The following is a 20,033-nucleotide window of genomic DNA, read 5'->3' as shown; positions in this document are numbered from 1 at the left end:
CCTTGACTTAAAAGAACTTGCCTCCAGTGTTGTCTTGGCAGTCCAGACACTGCCCAGTAGTTGGATCACACGCAGAGCTGTGCCCATTACAGTCACATGCCACACACGTTCCGAAGAAGTCATGTGACGTAACATTCTCTCTGCGATAGCCTTCAGCACACTCCTGTACAAGGTAAACCATATGAATGAATTATGGTTACAATGACATAGTGATTTTACCATGGCAACAAATCCACAATAATGATTTGATAACTGATGTACTTAGTATACATAAAAAGGCATCTTTGGAAGTTTTTATGTGAGGACAAGATATCGTCATGGGGAAAAAATTACAATAATCCACAGACCATTATGCAAAATCTTGATCAAAAATAGGAGTGAGAATTTGGGACAAACAAACAAAAAAGGAAAAGGAGAGAAAAAATGGCATGTATCTTATCACAGAAACAGTGAGTCCACTCCTGGCAGACTTATCTTTTTTCTTCACTTCATTCATGCTCTATACATTAGTCTACACATACGATCATGAACACTTCGAGATCTTTGCATTTTGTGATGGGCCATATCATACTACATGACGCTTGAAAGTTCCTTTTCCCACCATTTTAAAGCCTCGTGTTTCAGACTGGTATGTCAGCTTCACTTTTTCCTCAATCTGGGAAGTCTGCCATACTCAAAATAAATTAATGCCCCACGTGTGTGCTGCTCCTTTCACGAGCTGACTTTGATTTCCGTTCATGAGGACTTGCCCTACATGGGCTCTACTTTCTGACCTACCTCACACGAGAGCCCCTGATATTCAGGACCACACTGGCACTCCTCAACGGCCAGAGCTCTGGGGGCAGAGGCATCGTAGTTTGGAGAGTCAGGTGATGTGGCCTTGTAGTAAGAAAAATCGCCGATACTGGAGAGAGAGAAAGAAAGAATGTTGTGCCATGTAAATTAAAAACAGAACTCTCAGAGGAAAAGTTCAATAAATGTATTCAACTCTGTGGATGAGCCATGGAATGAGCCATATAATGTCCCTGCTCCCACCAATACATGTCAATTCTTGAGAATCTAAAGGGTGAATAGTTGTTGTTGTTGTTGCGATGTCATGTGAAAACCTCAGGCAAGCGGTTTGCATGTCTGGGACAACCAATGTTGAACAAAGTGCATAAAATTTCAGTTCATTAGTAACCAGTCCAATTGTGTTGAATCATCTCAGCCATTCATTGCAATGCACTGGGGATATTAATACTCAAATAAAAGCTTTAAGTCATATCAAAGAAAGACAACAAAAAATATTAAATTGACTTTATTATTCAAAGGCTTAGTCACCTTTCCTAAATATGATCATGTTTAAGAGGGATTAAACAACCTGCAGGAGAAGTTATTATTAGTTATTATAAACAGACTTTCCTCCTCCTGCAACCATTCAGGAAACACAAGGTGCATAATTCTGCCACTTGTAAGTAAATGAGACAGTTTAAAACTATTATTGGGGTTTTTTTTTCCCTAAAAATTGATGACCACTTGATTACTAAACAAAACATCATGAGATGAATGCATGAAACAAGCAGCCTGTCAAACCTTGAAATCGTAAACTGAATGCTGTATACCCTATTCATCTTCACCCGTGTAATATTTCACAAAATGGGATGTTTACGAGTGTTAGAAATTGTGATCAAGAACCACAAGTGTTATCACTATTCATGAAAAAACTTAGCAATTCCAACCCAAGATACAATAAACAGTGCACTTGTGTTACAGGAGGAAATAGTTTTGAGATATACAATATATGTTTCAACAGAGTTTGTTTCCAAAGATGGAAGACTGTCAAATGCGCGTACCTTGTGACATGACCCACAGTACTGAGTGAAGCGGTCACAAAGATGCTGGTAACGTCAGTGAGGATGGTCAAGAACTCCGCTCGGGTGGGCGCTAGACCAGTCGTCTGGACAACCCATCCCGATCTCTCACTGACTTCCACAAACTTGGGAGATTGATCACCCGGCTCCAGTGTTCCTAAGGAGTACACTAGAGCTTCACTTCCACTCTAGAAATATAAAGGGGGGGGGGGGTAAATTCAAGTTAATTTAACATTGAACATTTAACATTAAACATACTTTCACAAAAAAAAAACATGCATGAGAGTATATATATGTGCAAATTTTGTTAAACTAACCAAACAATGTCATTCACACTTCAATGGGTGTTAAGCATATTCAGTCACCTCAACTGTTTATGATGCAAGATGACAATTCTGTCGAAGGAAAATTATTGCAAAGAGGGATCACCCTAATAAGCAGAAATCAAAAATTAATATACCATGCAATAGCTTTGACTGTAACTGTAGGTACATAGGCCTACTGAATTTGATTTTACAGAATACTTTAATTCTTAGAAACAAGAAAGACATATAAACTCCATCCATCACATAATTTTCACTAAATAAAAGTAATATTAAAGATTAAACTGTTCAAAAGGTTAACAGTGGTAAAATGCTCTTTTCCACTTTTAAAACAACATGCAATTCCTTGGGTTTGATAACATAAACTCATTTGTGTTTTGTATTATTGTACCATCACAAATAATACTCCATCACTAAAGTAACAGGACCTATACACAGTAAGTTACAAATTAACCCATGGTAAGTTATAGACATGATGACCAAATATATTTCTGCTTGCACAGATTTATAGGTATATCATTTCATAGTTAAAAACTAGTCTGAAGGCAGTGTTTGTCTGTATTTTGTCAGTTTTCAAGAAATGATAAAGAATGATATATCAGATATAATGAAAAGTTAGCCACAGAAGGTAAATGATGCAGCTACCATACGACCAAGCTCTGTAATTTCAATCTCAGGAAAATCAAATTCCTCAGCATAGAACACAGACTTACATTCAAAAGCTATACACTGTAGTCCAAATAGCTGGAAACTAACCTGAATAGTAACCATGGCCTCCAAAGCTACAGCACCAGCCGAGGTCCCAGATGCATCGTAATAATACACAAGGTCAAAGGTCAAGAGCTGGTTGTAGATCCCCAGGAGGTTTCCGACAAAGTCCGAGGGAGGAAGTCTCCACATTCCCTGAATGCCAGCATCCAGGACCACAGACACATACTCCGTATCATCAATGGTGGTTGCCGTGACGTTAGGGAGGGGCTCCAGAGTGCTGGTGGTGATGAACACCTCCCACATATCTACCGCCCCTTCGTTGGTTGGTACCACGTACTGGATACATACACGTGACATAACAGAGTGCAGGAAACCAAAACACATGTACACTGTATTTACTCACTGAAAGGTCAGAGGTTACATATGGCACTTGTCAGCCTAGAAACTACACGATGGAACTCAAATGATAGGTTAGATTTGATACCACTGTTGCTTCAAAGAAAATAAACATCTATATTACTTATAGGGATCATATAGTTTTGGTTGAGATCTAACTTCAGGTTTCTAACATTTGTTGGTGAGATAATGAGAAATCTCCTATGAAATATGAAAGAGCACGTGATTCAAAGATGAATTCAACATTTATTGGATGAAAATTGGTTTTGAAATGGTTATCCCAAACAGAGCATTTGTATATTACGATCACTTTCTTTTACTTTGTTTTTGGATGTCTCAGCCATTCCAAACCTGATTTTCATCTAATAAACTTTGAATTCCTCTTAGAATGGTACGCTCTGTACTATTTCATAACCGGTTTCATGGCATCTCGCGAAAAGTTAAAAGCCCAATCCTCATCTCCAACAATGCTATACCAGCCCTTTAAACCCATATCAAGCAAACAGACTTCCCTCGTAAAATCACTCACAAATGGCAAAATATGGGGATGGGATATGTAGAGATTAATAAATACAAGCATCACACAGTCTCCCAAAAAAATCATAAAAGATTTTTCAGTGGCTTGAGGCAAATTTATACATAGAATGCCACCATTCACACATTGATTTCTCCTCCTACTTTTGTCACATTGATTACAAATGCATCTAGTCCTGGGCTGACGATTAATATCTTAGTTCATTCAGAAAATTAAAGGTAGCCAGTTTGTAATTTCACATCTTGGGACATCTCACATATTGACAATACAATGAAATCACTATTGTTACTGACTTAATCACTATATGTATTCTCCTAAAACAATTGCATTTTGGGTAGTTTTTCCATATGGTCTAAACAAGGGTAAGAATTGATTTGTCCGCTGATAGCATCAAGAGAATCTGTTTGAGCGTTTACCTGCACACTCCTCCACTGTGTGCTGTCACACTGGCTGGTGATTCCCATACATACACAATCCAGGCAGCCCTGGGGGTGCCCCTCGCTGTTGTAAAATGTACCTGCCATACAGGTGTCGCACAGCAGACCCTCTGTGTTGTTCTGCATAGAGGGGAAATAGTAGAGCATTGGAAGATCTAACAACAACAACAACAACAACAACATCAACAACAGTAGCAGCAGCAGCAGCAGCAACAACAACAACAACAACAACAACAAAACCGTCTTATTTACCAAGGGTAGCCTCTTCAGTGTTGCCACTGCTCTCCGAGAGGGCCCTGCTACCAGAGGGCCCTTTCAATCAATAATTGATGTAGTTTTTTTGTTCTTTTGGGGTTTTTTTCAAAATCTGTATAATCTATTTGATGTATGCAGACTTCTCTTCGTGGGGAATTGACACAATTTACACACAATGGATCAAATGTAAATTTGCTAATATTTCACGGAAATGCATGAGTGATGTCCTGTCCAGATCCTAGCTGTCTTACCCCAAAAATGAAGCCACCACGGCATTTCAAAGGAATGGCTCTCCCATTTTTGATATAGTCATTTGGCAGCCATGTCTTTTTGCTCTCCTGAACATGTGACATTTTGTAGATACGAGGTCTTGTCACCCCAGTGATGATGGACCACTGAGTGAGTAGAGGCTCACCTTGCATGGGCATTGACCCGTGATGGGATTGCAAACCGAGCTCAGACTGCCGTCCACATCGCAGTCGCAGCGGGCACAGCCCTCCGTGGTCAGCTCCTTGTAGCCGTCCAGACAGCGGGAGCAGTCACGGCCACCGACGCCCGGCTGGCACTGGCACTGACCGGTGGTCTGGTCGCACTGCAGACTGACCGATCCAGTGGGATTACAGTCACATGGCTGTTTGCATATGACAAAAGCAAAACACAACAATTTGTTTGACATATTCTTGCTACATATTCTTTTTTTTCCATCTTGAAAAAGTAACTCCAGGATGATTTAAATAGGGTTTGACCAGTATTATACCATCATTTCATTTTCAAAGACTGTAATTCTATACATGTTTGCATGACAGGGCCAGTACTATTTGGCTTTCATAAACTGTTTCATAGATTCTGTTCAACTGATTTTGATTTGATTTATTTTGATACGTCTGTATGATCGTACACTGGACTCCCATTATAACAAAGTCCTTGGGACCGGCAGTTTTCTTTCATTATATTGAAATTTTGTTATAACCGAACAAATAAAAAATAAAAAACAAAGAGCAGGTAATGTTGCGGACTCAATTTTTACTTCGTTGTAACTGGAATTTTGTTATAACCGTGTTCGTTATAACGGGAGTGCACTGTAGAGCAGAAACTTGAATGATACAGATTTACTTAACTATGATCTCATTGAAACTAAACATATATATCGATATACAATGGAGTTCCTGCAATCAATTTGATGAGTGATGATGCATTACCTGACAGCCTGTCGTACTGTTCAGCCCCCAGGTGAAGGTCACACATCGGTCACATCGACGTCCAGCGGTGTTGGGTGGACACGTGCACTGACCGGTGGTCACATCGCACACTTTGTCATCACCAAAGCAATCACAAGCTGTAAGAGACAAGGAAAGGTGATTTATACTGAACAAATGCACACTTTCTAAGCGTGTTTCATTCAAGGTCAGTAATTTGGTCTTCCAGCAAAATCACATAGCATCTTTATATATTATTGATTGGTCTACAATTGTTAAGAAGAATTATTTGTTTTACCCTTATAAGTGCACTGAATATCTACATACAATACGACAATCCTTGGAACTGCTACGAACAACTTTTCCCTCTCCCCCTATGTTGGTAGCTATACAGTGTACTCACAAAATCACTACAGTACAGTACACAACTCTGTACAACTTCCAATGCAGATGCTTTCATTACATGTGTATGGAAGACATTGACCGTAGATCATATATCATCTACACATGTATCACCACAGAATGAAAGATGGAGGTCATCAATTATGATCGTTTATCTTTTATCTTATGCTCGAGAAATCTTTATCCTTACCTTAAGAAAACAAAACATGTGAAAGTGTGAGGTCTTGCTAAGGAGATATACTCACAGGTACACCCCGTGGCTCTGAAAGAGAAGTACTCCGGCAGACAAAAGTCACAGGTGCGCCCCCCGACGCCGTTCTTGCAGTCGCACTGGCCCCCGTAGGCATCGCACATCATGCCGACACTTCCCGTGATGTCACAGTCACATGACATGGCTCCGTCAAAGTAGAAGGTGGTCAGTGAGAAGACACTGCCAAGGCACAGGGCTTCATCCGACGTGCCCAGTCTTGAGTATTAAATACAGATACACACTAATGAGAGATTTTCCTTTCTTTATTGACAGTTACCAATGACTAAGTTCTACTACCACTACACAAAATGCAGATGTGTTTGACAGCATAGATGGATTACCAAGTGGTCATGAATATGCACAATTGCAAATATCTTGCAAAGGTACACAATATATGTAGAGCGAGTTGGGTGATATTTTGTTTCCACCCTTTCTGTCTGAACAAGTCATATAAGCTTGCTGAAAATATGAAAGAATTTCAGACATTTTCATTTCAGAAATAACATCTCTACAAAAACAAAATAGTTTTTGACACAAACTTAGCAAATTCTTTTTTCTTTCTTTTTTCTTTTTTTGTGGCAAGGCCCAAAAGTGAAACATTTAATGCCTTTTATCATAGTTACATATAGTTACTAACAAGGTATGTCTAGATAGATTATAGGTAAACTAGAACACTTAGAAAATTGAAGAAAAAAATTGATGAGAAATACAGAATAAAACAAATAATACATACTTACCTCATGTCATTAGTCTGTATATTACATACATCTGTGAAATTTTCAGCCCTCTGTAGCCCTAGTAATGGTGTTGGATCACTGTATTCGGTGGGGATAGCAACTACCTGGTCCTGAAATTACAATGCCAAAATGGAAAACAGCTTTGATCAGACACTCGATCTAATCATATAAAATCATATGAATAGTCCACTGTTTGACAACACTGCATGAGGAAGATCACCAAAAGGGCTGAGACTGATGAAAATAAGAGTGTTAATCCTAATCCTTACAAATTTTCTGACATCTAATTGAGGTATTTAACTCATATCTTTATTTAAATTATCTTCCTTTGGGCTATGATTTAATAAGTGTCCTTTCTTTGGGCGATGCAGTGAACAGAGCAGCACTGCCAACGCAATAATCTCTTTAACAACCTAATATCATAAATCTATGATGAGCCATGATTGATCATGGGTCAGTCATCTAAGGGCTGATTTCTCAAACAAAAATTATTCTTTTGCTGGCTTTGACAGGCATCCTTACATTGTATGTAACATTGATATAACACCTGATGATTTGCTCATTTGAAATGGATGGGGTAGAGCTGTTGGATGTGAAAGGATCCCTAGATTTAATTCCCCATTATTTGAATGCAAGAAGAAGCCATATCTCACAATAATGTACAATTCTACACGGCTGGAGAAAAGGTCTAAAATACTGTAAAGACTCTACAAGACTTGAATGTATAAATACACAAATTCAAATTCATAAATGCATGTAAACACATCACAACTCTTTCAGAACTTTTGTGAAGGAAAAATCAATGGCTTTCTTCACATTTGCTAGGGTGACAGAATGTTGACTCTCTGTGCACAGAAATGGATCACTTTCACTTGTTGCTTACTTTAGATGAGGAGTACATATTGACAAAATCTCCTGTCATACCAGCTGGCATGACACAAGACAGGCACATATAAGAAAACTCTCTCAATTTGCCCACTGCACGCACTGTAAACACTGTCTGCCTCCATACCATTACTGCATTGATTGCAGTTGCCATGGAGACAGCAGTTGGGGGAGGGGATTTGTTTACCTTGTTGCAACAGCTGCAAATGTTGGTCACGCAGACGAATTTGAATGCAAGTTGAATCAATAATGGTAGCAGTGATTTGTATAAAAACCATGCATGCCCTCTTCACCGACTAAGCCTCAGTTCCTGGTGCTATAGATTATCATGGCCTTAAAGATGAGAAATACACTGAGGTACTAAAAGTTTGATTTTTCACTTTTAAAATTGAAATGGCTTTCAAGAAGTTCATTGTTCATTTGTCCTGCTATCTTGTGAGGTTACCAGCTAATATTGAACAGAAAATGCATGCCTACCGGTCGTTGATGTGGCAAATAAGAGTATCCAACATGACTCAGATGGCAGGCCACAGTTTAAGAATTGAAAGATATATAGATCACTGCAACTTTCATGCCAAAATTCATAAATACCAAACACTAATTTTGGATATGTGATATCTTATCAAAGACCATAGGACTATTGAATTCCTTTATTGCATGTGAAAGATGATAAAAAAAAACTTACGAGCAACACTCTGCCACCTCCTTGTGTATTCACACCAACTGTGATTTCCCAGTCTCCTGGGTTCAGCTGAAATCTGTCTTCCAAAAGGGGGTCAACGTTGTCGGCCACTCCATCATAGCACCATTCCTCCAGGCAGATGGGTAAATCAGCAGTGCCCCTCTGCACTGCTGCCTGCTGCTCACCCCCCGCAGGTCTAATGGTGACGCTCACAGTGGTGGCGCCTTCAGTAATTGCCCTGAGCACGATGTGGAACCCACCACTTAGTTGAGAGGGGGGTACAGACAGGATGGTACTTGCATTCATCTGCAGACAGGCAAAATTGGATTGAAATAAAATCAAAGGTTCACAGCTACTCTACAGCCCTATTACAATGGAGGAACTTCAGAAACATTTAAATGATATGCTCAAAACTTGTTATCCCACTGTCAATGCAAGTTTCACTAACAAATTGTGTAAAAGAAAGGTGCAAATGTGACAGCTTGTCTACAGCTTGCATTCTCTTGATTAGTGGAAAATTGATGAAAACAAAGCAGAACAGAAGTTCAGATATTTCCTGGCACAGCTGTCAGTCAGTCACCTAACCAGCCTTCAGTGTGCACTTGAAAATAATGACATCAGTCAATGGCGACCGCGAAGTTAGCTGCGTGGTACCTTTTTCTCCAATCAATGTCATCAGTACATTCTATTTTCTCAAAACAAAACAAACCGCTTTGTAGTTTTACTATTAATGCATTAGATTACTACCGGTGGTCCTTAACAAAACGAAAGGTGATTCCTTCTTACAGAGTTAAAAAAGTACAGTCAAACAGCTTGCTAAACTTCTTCACTCTCTTGGTTTCCATAAATTATCAATTTTTCGGTGAGATGAATACAGCTTCTTTAAGAAAATACTTTGAAATTTTGTCACTGTTACGATTTAATGCATCAAGTCAGAAAGTGCCCGTCCCTACTTCTGCTGCATACACCATGATGATGTAATTTTTAAATATTGACAGTTCATATGACGTGTTGCTGCAGCATGATCTCCAACAAAACAACCTCGAGAGTATCATTCATTTCATAGGGCCTCTTCGCTCTTAATCTCTTACCATGCCAGAGAGTTCCACATAGCCGATGCCGAAGTAGTCATCGACGTCCCGTCTCCAGAAGGGGCTGTCAGAGGTCTCAAACTCAGAGCTGATGGAGTGCAGGGTGGGATAAAATGCATCTTGGGCCACTCTGGAAGACACACGAAATGGAGAGAAAACCAGAGAATGATCGGAATATCAGTGATTTTATCAATTATGTGCATGAGCTTGAAAGACTATGTGAACTTCACTGACCATGTTTGTGTACGACTGAACAGCTCCTTGAGGAAACTGATGGCAGTAGATGACATCTCATACAAGTATCAAACACCAGGGGCAGATCCAGGAATTCCGTAAAGGGGAGGCGCCTTTACAAAATTAAAGGGGGTGCACGCCCCCTCCCATTTTCTCTTTCGCACAACACGCCCCGTGCGCCCCCTCTGGATCCGCCAATGAACACTGTGGTGTGGCAGATGCTGTGTATCTATGACAGAGATAAGACAGCTGCCAAAAACTGTCAAAGTCTCGTCAGAATGGATACTGATGTATGCATAATTTGGAAAGCAATGCTCTTTCTCTCTGCCTTAACATCCTTCCCAAGCATTAAAGAAAAAAGTATTACAAAAATGACCACACACAAAGATAGATAAACTTGTACGCTACTGTAAGTTTCTGAATTAAGATATGAAATATCTCATAACATCATGTATTTACTCTCATCTTAGTTAATTTAGGGCGTTGGGGGCATACTGGTGTTTCTTGGCTTGTTAAGAGCTTGTATTAACCTAGAAACAGCTAAATCTGTCACTTCCCTTAATTGTAACACTGATTCATTTGTTTCTTTGTTCTGTGTCCCCAGCCCTCCCCTGACTGTTCTTCTTGTGTGTAGTCCTTAAATGTGATTGCTTTCCCTGCCTGTTTGTCATTTTGCCTCTGACAAAGATTCTGCTATGCTCAAAAGCTCAGGCCCCTTTTGACTCCATAAAAAATTTAAGATATGTTTTTTTTTTTTTTAAGTACAACGTCACTGCATCTGTTCTGTCAAAAGTGCATTAAACATTCACATGGTGGATCCTCTTTAAAAGGTGACTATGCAAAAAAACAATGGCATGGTCAAGATTGAACTGAAGCAATAGCTTTGAAGAAGTAAGGGTCACTCACCCATCACACTGTTGACCAACGACCAAGGGTCTACAGGAGCATTCCCCGCTGGCTTTGTTGCACACCGGACTCTCCGCCCCACCAACATCACAAGCACAGGCCAAGCAGCCATTTTCGTTTTCTGCGGTCAGGCCATGGTAGCCGTCCTGGCAAACGTCACATCGGCGTCCCCCTACATTGGCCTTGCACGGACACTGACCAGAGGAGTCCTTGCTGCAGATGTTGGAACCATTCATGGTACCATCAAGGAAACAGTCACACCCTGAATGGGGACACAACATCACAAGGAGATAAATTAGATGAAATCAAAAGAGACCAATGAGTAGGGCAAGCACATACACCCGACCTGAAGTATTGTATGTATGAAGATGTTTTCTAATCTATGCAGTCATATACAAGAAAAGACCCCCCCCCCAAAAAAAAAAAAAAAAACACCCAAAATGGATGTCATATGCAAAACAGAGGTTCAAGCACAACTGATGTGGTTTATGAATGTGCTGAATATTTTCACCAGTTATAGGCAGGGTTCAAACTAGAGCTGGAAAAAGAAAATTTAATGATGCCTGAAGTCTGAATTTACGACACATGTCACACACATTAGGTTATTCAAACCATGGCTACAATGTAACACTATGCTAGTGATAGCTCTTTGTTCCTTTTTTCGTTACCCCTAGGATGTCGGCCACATGCACGCAAAGAAAAAAAAAAGAGACAGAGATAATCCTATGGAACACATTTACTTCCCTCTTTCAAGCCTCAATGTACTGCATTTTGAGTTCAGTTCTGGTGCATATCAGTCTTATACAAACAGTTAATCCTAAGAAGTTTGGTAAGAATGGTGTACACTCGTAAAAGACAGCCACTACATTAGAGATTCAATAGCTGTATCATCTACTTTTCATCATTATACATGTAGTTAATGAATGAATCAGTTCAACAGCAATATCAGATTGAACCACACAATATCATAATAGTTTAGCTTATTTCTTCTTCTTCCACCACCTGCTGTGTGAAATGAAAACCTGACTGCCACTTGGACAGAGACTTACCAAGGCATCCGTTGGTATTGGCATCGGTCAGGTCATAGAAGCCGTCTCTGCACTCATTGCACTTTGACCCCTGCACGTTGACCTTACAGTGGCAGTCACCAGGAGCCTGCATAAATCACACATACTTGCACGTTGTTGTAAGTCCTTAGGTTTACAGCCTCACTCTGTAGCACTTCAAATGCTTCAGGTGGAACATTCTCTATGTTCCCCCCTAGTCATCAATATGCATAATGTATCTAAAGGTGCTTTACAAATCACTCAATACTACAGCATCACTGTGAATATACGACATACAACATTGCAGATCAGCATCTAATAAACCTGTCTGGATACTCTAATCTATCACATGCAAATCCCGCATTGATGATCGAAAGAGAAATTGCGGATATAAAATGTTGTAGAACAAACTCCATTTTCATCTTTTTCCATGAACTACTACACAAGCAGAGCATGTACACATACAATACATATCCAAACCAATGTTCGAACTCGGAAAGAGAGATAATAGTTTCTTAGGTGCCATACCATTCCTGCTGGATTTGGTACATCATCGTTCATCACGCATTCTCCTTTAACCAGCCCAGTGAGGGCGTCCTCCCTGGTGCCGGCGAGGAAGCAATTACATGGCTGGCAGGCATCTTCATCAGACTGGGACTTGGTGAGCGGTCGGAAGTAAAACTGCAAGCACAGCTGACAGTTGATACCTATCCAGAGAAATATATTCATGGAAGTGAGAGAAAATGATTAAATATCATTCCTTTGTTCTTTGAAACAAAAAGATGACACCTCATAACAGTATACAAACCATTTATGCCACCCAGATCTAGGCAAAATTATTAGAATTCTAGGAGATACACCTGTAGGAGCAATTTTCACCAACTCTGTAGGACTTCAGTTTCAGAGATGATGATCGTCACAAAATGGGGGCCACTCTGTGTCTAACATAGATACTCGATGAAAGTATAAAAAGAACATATTATGAAATGAAATAATACTATCTAGTATGTCACAACTTTCGACACAAGAATCAGAAGTATACACTACATAACATATATTTATATTTCTTTTATGCTCAATGGCAGTATAAAAAGAACATATCATGAAATGGAATGTCTATAATACTATCTAGTATGTCACAACTTACGACACAAAATAAGAAGCATACATTACATAACATATGTTTCATTCTAATAAATGATCTAATGGTCAGAAAATCACATCACATCCTGAGGATTAGTGTTTCTTCTCACAGTGCAATGCAGTAGACATTTCACTTCTTCATAAGAAAGAACAGACTTGCCGTTACCTGCTGTGAAATTCTGACAATCCTGGCACACGCCCCCACCGACGAAGTTTCCGTTGACGTTCAAGCTGCTGCCAGATGCTGCAACAGCCTCATCATAAACACAGACTTCACTGTGATTGAAGCAGTTACACTCTGCAAATACAAAATGTAGCAAACAAAAAAAAAATCATAATTTACACATATATTGGTATGCTCTGTTCAAATTTACTCCAAATTTACCGTGCCTAAATTTTTCAATGACATTTCCTATATGTATTTGCTATAAATGTATGTCTGATATATGAATAGATTGGAAATTTACATCCATAGCACTCACCACAGAGAAAGGGAAGAAATGAAAAAAATCTTACGTTCACAGACGAAGCCATTAGTGCCTGGTTGGTACGGCAACTGGTTGTAGAACGGAAGGCATTCGTTGCACGTTTGACCCTGCGTGTTGTCCCCACACACACACTGGTAGGTCTCCAGATCCGGGTCAGAGGTCAAAGGTTGCAGGGTGCAGCCTATGTTGTGGTCATTACACTCACAAGGTGCCATCACCTCCAGATTACGCACTGTGTAGTGGTGCTGTGTAGAAGGGTCCAAAACATTCATCAGTTTAAAATCAACCACTCCAAATATATGTAAACATATAAAAATCAAGCAAGCTATACATGTACTTCAAATACTCTCTTTGAAGCTCAGTCTCTTACTCTGTCAACCTTTTAACCTGGTTCTATGCAACTATGATCACTTTGCGCACAAAACTGATTCTATTTCGGGTAGCACACGTATCAATCAAGAGAACCAAAAATGCATCTACAGCAACATAGATGCCTATGCCTCTTTTGAAAACAGTAGCATCAAGGCTTTATATCTCACCTCACAACCATGAACATATTGTACATGCTAAAAGCATTCATCAACGACTAAAAACATCTGGGAACCGTTTCATGAAACTTTTTGTGAGTGATTTACACTGACAACTGTTAAAAGCTACTGAAATCCTTGAGTCTGATTGGCTGATAGCAAATTTGTCGGTGAAAACCTCAGACGAACTCGTTGATGAAACGCCCCCCTGTTCTTAAGCACCAAGAGCATTGATTTTAGATATGGTATAATGAAGGCTTTTCCTAAAAAAGAAAATTGGCTACATGGTCATTCTCTCAATGTAAACTAATTTTTTTGTGGGTAAAAACTGATACTACATGGCACAGAATAAACTAACCTCTACAGACTTTGCAACAATGGAAAGCCAACACACTCTGTAATAAATAACAAACTGTATCAACTATCACTGGGAGAGGAATTGTACTCACATATTCATTCGAGATGAAACCAAAGCTACGCGGCATATTGTAAAAATTGATCTTGATGAAGCGAGCTCGCTGCCAATCCTGATATGCATTCGGAGTGGACCAGCTGAACATGATCTGAGCATGAGGAGACAGATCAAATGCAGTATGTCATCAAAACAATTAAAATTGTGACTATTAGATTACACTTTCATGTTGATGTACTGAAAAAGATGAAAATGAAGCTCTTTACAAATTGAGCAAATTACAGTCTGAAATTGACTTCAGTTTATTCAATGAAGTGAAGTACATTACTGCTACTAAAAATCCAGTGGTCAAAATGGAACATGGGTTGATTTCATCTCACACTAATGAAATTAGAAGGAATTACAGAAGTTTTACAGAATCTTCCCACCATTATACACAGTAAAATATAACTACATTAATTGCCCATGGGAGACAAATTAAGTGGCTGCAAGCCACACAAGACATTTGGCTGCTATATTTAAGGTCTTTGATACATAATGTCTCTCTGAGAGAGACTCCAATGGCCACATGAAACAGACTGCCAAGTACAAACACTTGACCACTATAGAAAGGTGCCTGCTATGATAGGTTTGACTGTATACCCTACAGTACATGTAAGTACAACTAGGATACAGTTCCTTCAAGTTCGGGCCCATCCTCAATTCTTGATGATTCTGCCTCAATTATCTCTTCTTTTTCTCACCATTTCATTGCGTGGCTGCTCGCTGAACAAGAACGTGGTGCACAGGACAGTGTTGGAGTCTATGACAGCTGTCACAGGTGGCACGTTAAAAAGAGAGGTGCACTCTCCCAGGCTTGAGACTTGGTAGAGCCACTGAGTGTATGTCTGACCATCCTCGGATTTCTCAACACCCATCTGGCCAGACCTGACAGAGTCGCCCATCTGGATGGTGATGGACTCCACTGAGTGTACCTTGGACAAAAAAAAAATGTTTCAAAATGACTGAAAGTTTAATAGCATGCAATGTTTTCACAACATTAAAATCAATCAATGTGAAAACTAATTCTTATCTATTATTGTAATTAGACGGAACAAGAGGGGAACAAAATTTTATTCATGAACTGAGATGTTCACTCTTTTTTTTTTTATACTGGCTTTACAAGGTGTGAGCTGCGAGTGACTTTTTATCCTTTTGTTACAGTTAATCTTTGCTTACAATAACTCAAGATGTGCTAGCTGTGGACTGAACACATCTGCCTCTATGGGGCTATTAGTATACTCTCAATGCGAAGTATAGCATCCTTACAGGTACTGCTTAATGGATCACTACAAATTGTTTATTTTGGAAAGACTTCCTTATATCCCCCCTAGGTCCCCACTTATTTTGCCATAGATCTACCACTCTGCAGTACCATACTCTTGTTAACTTACGCATGGATGTACAGTACATGTAAACTGTCCACATCACTTTCAAAATATGTGTCCTGTGACCCTGCGTTCATCCATGCATTAGCTATTGCAAGAGTAGGGTAGTGTAGAGTGTTATGTGGCAAAATTAGTGGGGGTCATAAGGAAGTCTTTTCAACTTGTTGAATTTGCTGGTTTCTCATTCTTGTTCTGTTTTGTACTACATAACACTGGAAATTACAAGTACAGTAAGTTTACGGCAAATTTAAATTATTGCAACACTGTCACTGAATCCATTAAGTTTTACTAGTTATTCTTACAGAACACAGATTTACTATCCTGACAAGTACCTCTTGCAAGTCAAGTATTATTTCAGAATCTGGACTGCTGAATCCTGCTTCAATCAACCTGAGTCTGGATGTGCTTTGCCACCATGTGTAGCTCTCTCCAGTTGTTGGGTCCAAGTCCACCATGTATCGCGGAGGATGGGCTAGAGACGATACATTGGCATCACAAGTAGATTCGATCCGGTCTTGCGGGGACTTACTGCTCTCTGTATGGGCTAGAAACGTTTCAGCAGGACTTCCACACGTTATGTTTGCTGCGATGGGCTTGTTCAGGGCAACGTTGACGGTCTGGGCGACTGTCGACGAACGAGTTGACAAAATCAGAAGCAATGCAATGCCCAATAGAAGCCTACGCTTAAAAGACATGCGTGGGACTAAGAATGCAAAGTCTTGCGTGCAGGACATGATTTCATCGGTAAATAACTCCACTTTGCTTCAGAAAGTAAAGCTTTCGCAGCATCAACACATTGCTGATGTTCAAAAATGTCCAGACTTGTCAAATCAGTCGCATTTACAACACGCTCATACCCGTTTTACTTCGTGATCCACACCCGTTCGCTTCGTTTCTAACGGACGCTACTCTCGCAGATGCCAGAGTATTTGCATAATTAATTGATTATTTGCGACAGCGGTGGTGACAGCTGTATTTAAACTGTGGACTGCGAACAGGTGTAACGTTACATTGATGAGTAATCAGGGCAGAAACGTATACTACACACAATAATCAGGGAGGTGTTCGACGTGAATATAAACCCTTGTCTAGATCTCCAAATGCTCGATATGACTCATGAGAACGCCGGTCGTTGTTATCGCAGTTTAAATGCCAACGCTTTATGTTGCTATGGAATTTAAAGATCTCGGATAACGCTCGCGCTATCCGTTGATCGGTTTGCGCAACAACGTCGGTATTGTGGATCGCATTCCGCATTTCAAGGAGAGCAATAATATGGATGGTATATGTCCCAATGTCAAATTATGAAATATCAGCGGAAATGCATGAGGAACGTGAAACAGAGGAAGAAAATAGTCGTACCAACCCATTAGTCATACAAACATATGGACACACACAATACTAGTAGGTTAGGTTAATATATATTTCTCTCCCTCCCTCTCCCTCTCCCTCTCTTTCATGGATCGATACCATTATGCAGTTTTATTGCAAAGAGGACCGCCAGAAGGGGGAAAAAAATAATATGAAACATAATAGTCCGGCACCAACCGGGTAACATAGATCATCCCTGACTGTTACTTTCTGCGTGGCTGTTGTGATTTTTTTTTTTTAATCGCGCTGCCGATGCTGTAAAGTCAGTCTTGGAAACGTGAGAAAATTGTCATTAATTGCAAGTTGCATACCTTGCACTGCTCGTAATTTAAACATTGTAAACGCCCTCTGCTGGTTGGTTTATGCCTCACTGTTACCGTGGTTGTCGCAACTTTAACATTGCTGCATGTTTGGAACTTGTTCTTCTCTCCTTCTCCTTCTTCTTCTTCTTCTTCTTCTCCTTCTCCTTCTCCTTCTCCTTCTCCTTCTCCTTCTCCTTCTCCTTCTCCTTCTCCGTCTCCTCCTCCTCCTCCTCCTCTTCCTCCTCTTCCTCCTCCTCCTACATCTTCTAATTCTTTTTCTTCATCATTATCTTCTTCTTCTGCTGCTGCTGCTTTCGTCTTCTTCTTTTGGAACCTTAATGGAATAGGGACCAAGTGCATCGGTATCAACAGTGCTTCAAGAGACGAGGCTTTTACTAATGGTTGAATCTATGTGTTGCCATGTTTAGATTGGAACTGTGCCATAGTCTTTATAGTGGATCGATGTGAAGAATTCTAGGCCCTACTCTGTGATATAACAGGAACTTCATTAAATTAAGTTCTACACATTCCCCTGAACTGACAGTGCCAACATTATTCTCGATGTCTTTTTTGGAGGAGCTTTATTAGTCATTGCAAACAGAAAACAAGTATCCTTCTTTAAACTCCTCTTATTTTCTTTCGTTCCACTATATGCTTACGTCATAAATACTACTGTAAAGTTCCCATGCGTGTTTGGGGTGGGTGTGTTTATCTGTCACTGTCCTAGAAAACAAGAATCAGAACTACTTTCAGAAGCGGATCTAGAGGGGGTGGGGGAGGTTGCAACCCCCCCCCCAAAAAAAAAAAAAAAAAAAGAAAATCCGGGGACCATTTTTTTTTAATCTTATCTTTTTTTTTAACTTTTAATTTTTTTTTTCTATTTATGTATTTATTCTATTTTTTATTACTATTCTGCCAGTCCATCACAGTCGACTGAGATTTGCCAGTGAGTATCAGTGACAAGCTGTTCATAATAAAAGTACTAGGCTGACAGTGCTTATTCCAAGGTCCCCAATTCTTTGTATCTGTGTTGTCAACTGGCCTTACATTGCAGGAAAATGCAACTAAATTTTACAAATTTTCATGGGGGGTAATTTGGCAATGACCTCTATACCAAAAATAGTGGTGTTTTAGATGCAAGAAAACGCCATTTTCACACACAGATTTCAAAAATTCTCCCTACTGTGGGAGGGGGGACACCCCCCTCCCACACCCTCCCCCCCCCCCCCCCCCCTCGCCTCGCTCGGGATCGGTCGCTACGCTCCCTCGCATACCGCCCCAACCCCCCCCCCCTTTATTTCATTTCATTTCATTTCATTTCAATTTATTTTCATAGTTCTCACATATATCACAATATAAAATAAATTGATACGAAATCTATACAGAACATAATTCAAAATAGAACTTCACCGGAATGTTCAAAAGTTTGTCTTGGTATACACAAGGTCTGTATACATGCGAGTTAAACTGAGATCATAATGCGAAAAAAATATGATGGGGCCTGCGTAAAAGCAAGCTTGTATAGAGCCGCAGGTCCCGTGGTAAAATCAGATTAGGGGAAGCATAAGTACAGATATTTTTAGACCATACTATAATTGGGGGATCCGATTAAAACGAACAAGATCAAATCAAATGTTGCTATATAAAATACAGAATAAAACACTGAAAGGTCACATGTTGCAACTATAACCTACTACAAGTAAGGACATTGAGAGAACAACGACTGAGATTGTAAGGATTTAAGTGGGTGTGGAGGTATAGATGATGACGTAACAATTGGCATAAATACATAAATGGAAGGTGGGCTAAAAGAATTTTGTCGTGAATATAAAATATGCACACAAGGACAATGGAGCTCAGGTGTCAAATTCCAGCGGGGTCCTAAACCATGCAGGCCGTGTGACCATGGTAACAGACAGCTGCCACGCGCAAGAATTCCAACAATCGAGTGTAACAATAAAAACTTAGAGAGCGCAACAGGCAGACTGATCGAAGAATAATAATGTACATGGTTAGGATCCCGTCGGACCATTACTAGAAGATAAATGAGATAGACAAGGGAGGAAATACTGAGCAACAAGTACTATATAATATGCATGCCGTAGCTGCTCAAAAGATATTGTTTTAATTTTCGTTTGAATGAGGTTAAAGTGGTGCAGCTTGTAAGTTCCGTAGGGAGTTCATTCCAGTACTTAGGTCCAGTGAACATGATAGTTTTTTTCGCAAAAATTGTTCGGGTACGTGGAAGGTGATACGCATAACGTTGGCGGATTGGATAATCATGAACTGTATAGTTTCTTGTGAACATTTTGGAAAATGCATCTGGTAATTGGCCAGTTGAGAATTGAAACATAAACAGGCAAACGTTGTACGAAAATAACTCAGGAATTTTCAAAATTTTATTGCTTATAAAAAGTTCATTCGTAT

The 20,033-nt window shown here is 39.8% G+C and overlaps 1 protein-coding gene across 1 annotated transcript in view; it reads right to left on the bottom strand.

Annotated features, from left to right (window-relative positions):
• LOC139721212 (laminin subunit alpha-1-like) overlaps nt 1-17,021 on the bottom strand; it is a 48,275-nt gene extending 31,254 nt beyond the window's left edge. Inside the window, exons 1-19 of the mRNA XM_071632538.1 lie at nt 16,266-17,021; nt 15,250-15,480; nt 14,544-14,657; nt 13,596-13,812; nt 13,246-13,377; nt 12,465-12,643; nt 11,940-12,045; nt 10,891-11,152; nt 9,751-9,880; nt 8,663-8,965; nt 7,093-7,202; nt 6,351-6,571; nt 5,707-5,843; nt 4,923-5,138; nt 4,232-4,372; nt 2,930-3,220; nt 1,833-2,038; nt 778-904; nt 22-163 (exon numbers count right to left, since the gene is read on the bottom strand). Coding sequence (XP_071488639.1) covers nt 22-163; nt 778-904; nt 1,833-2,038; nt 2,930-3,220; nt 4,232-4,372; nt 4,923-5,138; nt 5,707-5,843; nt 6,351-6,571; nt 7,093-7,202; nt 8,663-8,965; nt 9,751-9,880; nt 10,891-11,152; nt 11,940-12,045; nt 12,465-12,643; nt 13,246-13,377; nt 13,596-13,812; nt 14,544-14,657; nt 15,250-15,480; nt 16,266-16,667 — 3,667 coding nt within the window. The 5' untranslated portion in view covers nt 16,668-17,021. The remainder of the gene's footprint in view (nt 1-21; nt 164-777; nt 905-1,832; nt 2,039-2,929; nt 3,221-4,231; nt 4,373-4,922; nt 5,139-5,706; nt 5,844-6,350; nt 6,572-7,092; nt 7,203-8,662; nt 8,966-9,750; nt 9,881-10,890; nt 11,153-11,939; nt 12,046-12,464; nt 12,644-13,245; nt 13,378-13,595; nt 13,813-14,543; nt 14,658-15,249; nt 15,481-16,265) is intronic.
• Between the last annotated feature and the right edge of the window lie 3,012 nt (nt 17,022-20,033).

The sequence above is a fragment of the Diadema antillarum genome, unplaced genomic scaffold (genome assembly GCF_040938485.1).
Source record: "Diadema antillarum isolate AM-2024a unplaced genomic scaffold, OU_Dant_1.0 scf00000140, whole genome shotgun sequence".
Classification (NCBI taxonomy): domain Eukaryota; kingdom Metazoa; phylum Echinodermata; class Echinoidea; order Diadematoida; family Diadematidae; genus Diadema; species Diadema antillarum.
The sequence above is the reverse complement of the archived record's forward strand: the minus strand, read 5'-3'. Positions and strand labels throughout refer to the sequence as shown.